At 36.0% G+C, this 9443-nt stretch overlaps 1 protein-coding gene across 1 annotated transcript in view; it reads left to right on the top strand.

Moving 5' to 3' along the window:
- The first annotated feature begins 5345 nt into the window (after window positions 1-5345).
- Window positions 5346-9443, top strand: part of CLSTN2 (calsyntenin 2) — an 869931-nt gene continuing 865833 nt past the window's right edge. The window contains exons 1-2 of the mRNA XM_053711602.1: window positions 5346-5352; window positions 6086-6208. Of these exons, the coding sequence (XP_053567577.1) occupies window positions 5346-5352; window positions 6086-6208 (130 nt within the window). The remainder of the gene's footprint in view (window positions 5353-6085; window positions 6209-9443) is intronic.

Genomic DNA, 9443 nt, shown 5'->3' with positions numbered 1-9443 from the left:
TTAACCCCTAATCTGCCACCCACAACGTCGCCACTACTATATTAAATGTATTAACCTCTAAACCTAAGTCTAACCCTAACCCTAAGACCCCCCTAACTTAAATATAATTAAAATAAATCTGAATAAATTTACTATTATTAAATAAATTATTCCTATTTAAAACTAAATACTTACCTATAAAATAAACCCAAAGATAGCTACAATATAACTAATAGTTACATTTGTATCTATCTCAGGATTTCTTTTTATTTCACAGGCAATTTTGTATTTATTTTAACTAGGTACAATAGTTATTAAATAGTTATTAACTATTTAATAGCTACCTAGTTAAAATAAGTACAAATTTACCTGTAAAATAAACCCTAACCTAAGTTACAATTACACCTAACACTACACTATAATTAAATTAATTACCTAAACTACCTACAATTAATTACAATTAAATTAAATAAACTAAATTACGAAAAAAAACCACTAAATTACAGAAAATAAAAAAGAAATTACACATTTTTAAACTAATTACACCTAATCTAATCCCCCTAATAAAATAAAAAAGCCCCCCAAAATAAAAAAAGCCCTACCCTATACTAAATTACAAATAGCCCTTAAAAGGGCTTTTTGTGGGGCATTGCCCCAAAGTAATCAGCTCTTTTACCTGTAAAAAAAAAACCAATACCCCCCCAACATTAAAACCCTCCACCCACACACCCAACCCTACTCTAAAACCCACCCAATCCCCCCTTAATAAAACCTAACACTACCCCCTTGAAGATCACCCTACCTTGAGCCGTCTTCACCCCAGCCGGGCACAAGTGGACCTCCAGACCGGCAGAAGTCTTCATCCTATCCAGCCAGAAGAGGACCTCCAGACCGCAGAAGTCTTCATCCAGGCGGCATCTTCTATCTTCTTCCATCCGGAGCGTGTCCATCTTGAAGACATCCAACGCGGAGCATCCTCGCCCATCCGGTGGCGACTGAAGAATGAAGGTTCCTTTCAGTGACGTCATCCAAGATGGCGTCCCATCAATTCCGATTGGCTGATAGAATCCTATCAGCCAATCGGAATTAAGGTAGGAAAAATCCTATTGGCTGATGCAATCAGCCAATAGGATTAAGCTTGCAATCTATTGGCTGATTGGAACAGCCAATAGAATGCGGGATCAATCCTATTGGCTGATTGCATCAGCCAATAGGATTTTTCCTACCTTAATTCCGATTGGCTGATAGGATTCTATAAGCCAATAGGAATTGAAGGGACACCATCTTGGATGATGTCACTTAAAGGAACCGTCATTCTTCAGTCGCCGTCAGATGGAAGAGGATGCTCCGCGTCGGATGTCTTCAAGATGGACCCGCTTCTCTCCGGATGGAAGAAGATAGAAGATGCCGCCGGGATGAAGCCTTCTGCCCATCTGGAGGTCCTCTTCTGGCCGGATCAGATGAAGACTTCTGCCCCTCTGGACGTCCACTTGTGCCGGATGGGTGAAGACGGATCAAGGTAGGGTGATCTTCATGGGGGTAGTGTTAGGTTTTTTAAGGGGGGATTGGGTGGGTTTTAGAGTAGGGTTGGGGTGTGTGGGTGGTGGGTTTTAATGTTGGGGGTATTGTATTTTTTTTACAGGTAAAAGACCTGATTACTTTGGGGCAATGCCCCGCAAAAGGCCCTTTTAAGAGCTATTTGTAATTTAGTATAGGGTAGGGAATTTTATTATTTTGGGGGGCTTTTTTATTTTATTAGGGGGGTTAGATTAGGGGTAATTAGTTTAAAAAAATTGTAATTCTTTCTTTATTCTCTGTAATTTAGTGGGTTTTTTTGTACTTTAGTTTGTACTTTAGTTTATTTAATTTAATTGTAGTTAATTGTAGGTAATTTATGTAATTAATTTAATTATAGTGTAGTGTTAGGTGTAATTGTAATTTAGGTTAGGATTTATTTTACAGGTAAATTTGTACTTATTTTAAGTAGGAAGTTATTAAATAGTTAATAACTATTTAATAACTATTCTACCCAGTTAAAATAAATACAAAGTTGCCTGTAAAATAACTATAAATCCTAAGCTAGCTACAATGTAACTATTAGTTATATTGTAGCTAGCTTAGGGTTTATTTTAGTTTTAAATAGGATTCATTTATTTAATTGTAGTAAATTTATTTAGATGTATTTAAATTATATTTAAGTTAGGGGGGTGTTAGGGTTAGCCTTAGGTTTAGAGGTTAATAAATTTAATATAGTTGCGGCGATGTTGGGGGGGCAGATTAGGGGTTAATAAATATAATGTAGGGTTCAGCGATGTTGGGGGCAGCAGATTAAGGGTTCATAAGTATAATGTAGGTGGCAGCGGTGTCCGTAGCCGTAGATTAGGGGTTAATAATAAAATGCAGGCGGCGACGATGTCGGGGTTGGCAGATTAGAGGTTAATAAGTGTAAGATTAGGGGTGTTTAGACTTGGGGTTCATGTTAGGGTGTTAGGTGTAGACATAACTTTTCTTTTCCCATAGAAAACAATGGGGCTGCTTTTTTGCAGGTGTTAGGTTTTTTTTCAGCCAGCTCAGCCCCATTGTTTCCTATGGGGAAATCGTGCACGAGCACGTTCAGCCAGCTAACTGCTACCGTAAGCAACGCTGGTATTGAGATGAGATGTGGAGCTAAATTTTGCTCAACGTTCACTTTTCTGAGGCTAATGCCGGCTTGCAGAACACTCGTAATACCAGCGTTGTCTTAAGTGAGCGGTAAGAAAAAAAAGCTTGTTAGCACCGCACAGCATTACCGACAAAAACTCGTAATCTAGCCGTATTTTTTTATAAATGAAAGTCTCCAGGCAAGTTATCTGTAAGGGACACAAAACAGCTGGGCACAATATAGTTTTTCGTCCCAAAGCCATTCTCTTATCATAAGCATTAAAAAGTGCTGGTTATTGAAGTTCTGCATCTTCAAACTGGGAGTCACCATCTTGAAATGTAAGTATTCCTATATCTGGTGACAGAAGTAGAGTACATTCACAGGTAAGTGATATTGTTATATTCTTTACAAACCATATTCTACACTTCAGTTTAGCTTGGATAATACAGAATGGGCTGCATTTCTCTATATTATTCTCGAGGGCTTTTTTATATTTGCTATGTAACTTTTGTTACTGTGTAAAAACCTGCAAAAATGTAACTTCTGCTTTCTATTGTGCATGTGAATCCAAAGTGCAAGTTACAGCTGTCAAAAAGTCAGTAACATCACTAACAGGATGTAACAATACGTGCAATGCCCAGTGTAAAGATATAACTTCACTAACCAGCACATGCAAAGGGGTAAAATAAGGTTTGGCTTTAAAGAGAGCTGTAGGTACAGAAGGAAAAACAATACCATGATGGGTATTAGCAATGCCACTGTAATTGTACTCAGCACATTAATGACCCTCTAAGTCCAATCAGTTCCACAATAGTCCAAGGTGTATCTTTGAATTTGGATCATTTTTATGGACAGTGCAACGTTTGACTGTCCTGAAGCATCATGGTCCAGCTCTGTCTGACTTTTTAAACCAACTTAAAAAAAAAAGTCAGTTTGAAGATAGAACCTTTATGAATAGTGTCCTTAAAGGGACAGTCTACACCAAAATTGTTCTTATTTAAAAAGATAGATAGATTACCCATCCCCCGTTTTTGCATAACCAACACAGTTATATTAATACACTTTTTACCTCTGCGATTACCTTGTATCTAAGCCTTTGCAGACAGCCTCCATATCTAAGTGCCTTTGACAGACATGCAGTGTAGTCAATCAGTGAAGACTCCTAAATAACTTCACGGGAGTGAGCACAATGTTATCTATATGACACATATGAACTAGCACAATCTAACTGTGAAAAACTTTCAAAATGCTCTGAGCTAGGAGGCAGTTTTCAACTGTTTAGAAATCAGTTTGAGCCTAGCTAGGTTTAGCTTTTCAAAAATACCACCAAGGGAACAAAGCCAATTTGATGATAAAAGTAAATTGGAAAGTTGTTTAAAATTGCATTCCCTATCTGAATCATGAAAGTTTAGTTTTGCCTTTACTGTCCCTTTATTCAGAAACTACGGTTGTTCGAGGACTGGAGTAACATTGCGCTAAGTTGCACAGCTCAAATGCAACCATTGCTGCACCACCATCATTTATATATTCTTCATCTCAGGAGATTTAACTTCTAAGCAGTCAGGTAGTTCTACTATGCCCCTGAAATCACAGCAGTTCACTTAAATTACATTACTCACTGAAGCAAAAACACTCTCCTTTATGAATCTAAACTAATCCAGTGAGACACAGTAGTATGTTTTTTACTTGAAACAGGACATTCGTGATTCTTCAACTCAATTAAAAGATCTGAGGAAAACATATACCTGTGAATCACCTATATTAACCTATTGTTATCTGACAATGAATATAAAACATATGCCTGATTTTGTAACTGCCCAAGAGCATAATTAGGTAGCACAATAATTAAATAAATAAAAAAAATCCTCCATCAATAGCTTAGTAAACCTCCATGCTTCTTTATTTCCATGAAGGCCAGAAAAGGTTGCAACACATTTTGTTGCACTGTTAAGCCCTGTTTGGCAGCCAAAGGGTTATTAGGTTAATATTTATTTTAAAAAATATCAAATGACACTTTCTACTTTAGATGTAGTTGTAAATATAGCTCCGTATCAGCCGCTGGGTAGAAGCACAAGGTTGAATTGTATTCCGTACTTATTAAAGGTTGCCAGCTCTCTACCAGAGAGACAGAATTTGATTTACGTGACATTCCAACCAACTGAAGTCTTCACCCTGAGGTGAGGATGGTTTTTAGGTTCTTTGATTGAAAAAATAGGCAGCTATCATTATTAAATCTTTGCTAAAGGCATTTGATCTAATGCACACATAATACCTTTAAAGCACCTGCAGGCAGAAAGAGGTCAGGAGAAGGTGCATGCTCTATATATTATAGACTACGATACTAGATTATGTGTAATTAATTATTCTATGAAAAATATGTATGTATGGAAAATCAATTTACTACAGTTTTAATATTTCACTATATCTATCTATCTATCTATCTATCTATCTATCTATCTATCTATCTATCTATCTATCTATCTATCTGTCTGTCTGTCTGTCTGTCTGTCTGTCTGTCTGTCTGTCTGTCTGTCTGTCTGTCTGTCTGTCTGTCTGTCTATCTATATATATATATATATATATATATATATATATATATATATATATATATATATATATATATATATACATTAACTATTACAAAACATCTTGTGTAACTCAGTGTTTTATTTACATGAATATGTAAACATATGTATCATCGGATTGAAGTGAAGTATAGCATTAGATGGCAAGTAACTGCCAGTCTTAGTTAGTCATCCTTTTGTATTGTTTTGTAATCCCAGGATTCATTTAGTTTCCCCTATATGTCAATGCTTTATTGGTGAAATGTCACTAGTTTAACATAACATTGCGACTGAAGTTTTGTGAGTGTCTTTTCAGCATTATTTTAATTTGCTCTAGATAAAATGTTTTCTGATCTTTTTAGAGAAATTATCTCCTAGTATACCAAAAAGAGCAACAGGACTTTGCAATGCATTGTAGACTTTTCTTTTTTAGGGTTACATCTTTACCATTGAATTTATGAATAACCATCTTTTGTACATTTAGGGGCCTATCTATCAAGCTAAAAACGAAGCTTGATGCCCCGTGTTCAGCAGTTATGAAGCAGCGGTCACAAAGACCGCTGCTCCATAACCTGTCCGCCTGCTATGAGCAGGCGGACAGACATCACCGCAATTCAACCCGATCGAGTACAATCAGGTTGATTGACACTCCCCTGCTGGTGCAATGCTGAATACGGAGAGCGTATTGCTCTCCGTATTCAGCGATGTCCAGACTTTGATAAATTGAGGCCATAAGCTCTTTAATCATACTTTGATGTACAGTTTTGGAATCTTATGTCCTTTTGTTTTATTATCATCAATTTTCAAAGAACTAAAATCCTGTAAATGGAATAAAGTAATTTTCTCATGTTGACGGCTAAATGAAATAGTTGTTAATAAACTTTATTTGCTTCTCTTCTAGTAAACAAGCACAAACCTTGGATTGAAACATCATATCACGGAGTCATCACTGAAAATAATGACACAGTCATTCTGGATCCACCTCTTGTTGCTTTGGATAAGGATGCCCCAGTACCCTTTGCAGGTAGGATGACAAGTCAATGCTTATTTTTATCACATTTCATCATATTATTCAGCATTCAGAATTTTTGTTGTTCAATCTTTTTATTCTCACTGCAAAGAAGTTGGTGATTAAAATGTTAAGATTCAGGACTATTAAAAAAATGTTGCTTAGAGCTTTAGCATAGTATTTAGTTATATTATGATGATACTTTGCTTTTAATTCCAATATTTTGCATTACAGTTATGTCTAGTAGAAAACATGCTGAGTTTGACACAAGCCCAAATAGTAAATTACTCTGTGCTGCACATCATAATCTATGAGGTGTAAATAAACCAGTCATACACTTAAATTAGTTTCAATCAAGAATATGATTAATCATTGTATTTATTGCAGCCATTTTATAATCAGATTTCTAGTACGTTTAGGTGGGATTTATTTTTAGATTTATATTTGGAGCAGTCAATATAGGATGCTATACATAATGTACTAGCCTATACGTTGTATATATAGCAGCTATATTCAGATATTAGTTATATTGCTTATTACTTAAAGGGACACTAAATCAAAAAAAAATTTTCGTGAGTCAGATAGAGCAAGCAATTTTAAGCAACTTTCTAATTTACTCCTATTATCAATTTTTCTTCTTTCTCTTGCTATCTTTATTTGAAAATGCAGGAATCTAAGCTAAGGAGCCAGGCCATTTTTGGTTCAGCACCCTGGATAGCGCTTGCTGAATGGTGGCTACATTTAGCCACCAATCAGCAAGCGCAACCTATATGCTGAACCAAAAATGGGCCAGCTTCTAAGCTTACATTCTTGCTTTTCAAATTAAGATAGCAAGAGTACAAAGAAAAATTGATAATATTAGTAAATTAGAAAGTTGCTTAAAAATTGCATGCTCTATCTGACTCACAAAAGAAAAAAGTTGGGTTTAGAATCCCTTTAATGCTTTTATCTGTTACTTTCTCTGTGTACTGTATTAATACATTTTCTCTATTAGCTGAGTAGTAATGATACTTTTATTTGATTGCAATTTCCTGATTCACTGCTTTGCACCTCCAAGATTTCATTTCCTATGTCCAGTCTATTATCCATTTCCATATGTGGCGCAGCGAACACACTGTTTCTATGCAGAGCGTATTTTAATTACAACACACAGCTTGTCCGTGCAGACTGCAACAGCAGAATTGTCTTAGGAAGGGCAGATGTCCTATCAAGGAACTGACAGTCTATAAACTATTTTACCTTCCTCTCTGCAATTTGACAGCCTCCATATTAACAGAACTTGTTTAACACGCAACACATTTTGGTACCTATCTGCGAAAATATACACCAGCTGTTAACCTCATAAAATGGCATAATGTGACGCCTGCCTCTTCCTGCTCGTACAACCGGAGCACTAATACAGATTCGTTATGCTAATGGCCATCAGGATAGATTTTTGTTTATTATTTTGTGCTGGTAATTATAGGTGCAATGGCTGAAAAAGATAAAAAGCTTATAATTAAAGCTGGTTTGCTTTTGTTGTATAATTAGAGATAATACAAAAATATTACATTTCTAGGATTTGCAGTTTTAAATGCCCTGTTACTAGAGTCTAATAAATGCGTTGATCTGCAAACTAAATATTCTCTTTCTTCCAAAGTTCAGTTTTTTGTTTTTTGTTTCCAAAAAAGGATAACAATAAATGAAATAGAATAAAATAATTAAAAAAATAAATGACTCTAAGTCATATGTAAGGGATGAGAAAATGTTACTTTTAGTGTAATTAGAACTGGTGACTAGGGGGCCGAATTATCAAGCTCAGAATGGCTTCAGGCCAGCAGTTATGAAGCAGCGGTCTTGAGATCGCTGCTCCATAACTGGTCTGCTGCCTCTGAGGCTGTGGACATCAATCCGCCTGATCCTATACAATCGGGCTGATTGACACCTCCTGCTAATGGCCAATTGGCCGCAAATCTTCAGGGGGCAGCATTGCACAAGCAGTTCTGGTGAACTGCTTGTGCAATGTTAAATGCCGACAGCTTATGCTGTCGGCATTCAGCAATGTCTGTCGGAAATGATACAATGCAGCGTATCATGTCAGACTGAGATTGATAAATTGGTCCCTAGGCCTTAAAGGGACAGTCAAATCCAAAAAAACTTTCATGATTTAAATAGGGAATGTAATTTTAAACAACTTTCTTATTTACTTTTGTCACCAATTTTGCTTTGTTCTCTTGGTATTCTTAATTGAAAGCTAAACCTTGGAGGTTAATATGCTAATTTCTTAGACCTTGAAGACTGCCTCTAATCTGAATGCATTTTGACCATTAGAGGGCATTAGTTCATATGTTTCATATAGATAACATTGAGCTCATGCACGCAAAGTTACCCTGGAGTGAGCACTGATTAACTAAAATGCAAGTCTGTCAAAAGAACTGAAATAAGGTTAATGCACCATTATGCATATCATCACTTAAAGGGACAGTCAACACCAGAATGTTTGTTGTTTAAAAAGAAAGATACAGTAATCCCATTATTACCCATTCCCCAGTTTTGCATAACCAACACAGTTATATAAATACACTTTTTACCTCTGTGATTACCTTGTATCTAAGCTTCTGCAGACTGCCCCCTTATTTCAGTTGTTTTGACAGACTTGCATTTTAGCCAATCAGTGCTCACTCCAGGGTAACTTCACATGCATGAGCTCAATGTTATCTATATGAGACACATGAACTAATGCCCTCTAGTGGTCAAAATGCATTCAGATTAGAGGCAGTCTTCAAGGTCTAAGAAATTAGCATATTAACCTCCTAGGTTTAGCTTTCAGCTAAGAATACCAAGAGAACAAAGCAAAATTGGTGATAAAAGTCAATTGGAAAGTTGTTTAAAATGGCACTCCCTATTTAAATCATGAAAGTTTTTTTTTTTGGACTTGACTGTCCCTTTAAGAGACTTTTTCCAATTTTCACTAGGAATATTCATATGTAACAAAACAAATGAACATCTCTAGCATGGGTACTGCCATTATGAAACCTAGGTTACACTGTAGCAACTTTCTTTCATACACCTGCGTGAGCATTGCAAAATAATAAAAGATAGATTTCAACATGGCAGCACCCATGACTAGAGGGAGGTGGGGCATAACCTCAATATTATGCTTATAAAATGTATTTAGTGTTCAATGTCCCTTTAACTGATCTTTTTGCATATGGATGGATAGATAGATTAGTCACTGAAGTAATTAATATCCAAACATGCACAGCAAATG

This window comes from Bombina bombina, chromosome 4 (assembly GCF_027579735.1).
Source record: "Bombina bombina isolate aBomBom1 chromosome 4, aBomBom1.pri, whole genome shotgun sequence".
NCBI lineage: Eukaryota > Metazoa > Chordata > Amphibia > Anura > Bombinatoridae > Bombina > Bombina bombina.
Note: the sequence above shows the minus strand (reverse complement) of the source record. Positions and strands in the feature narration are given on the sequence as shown.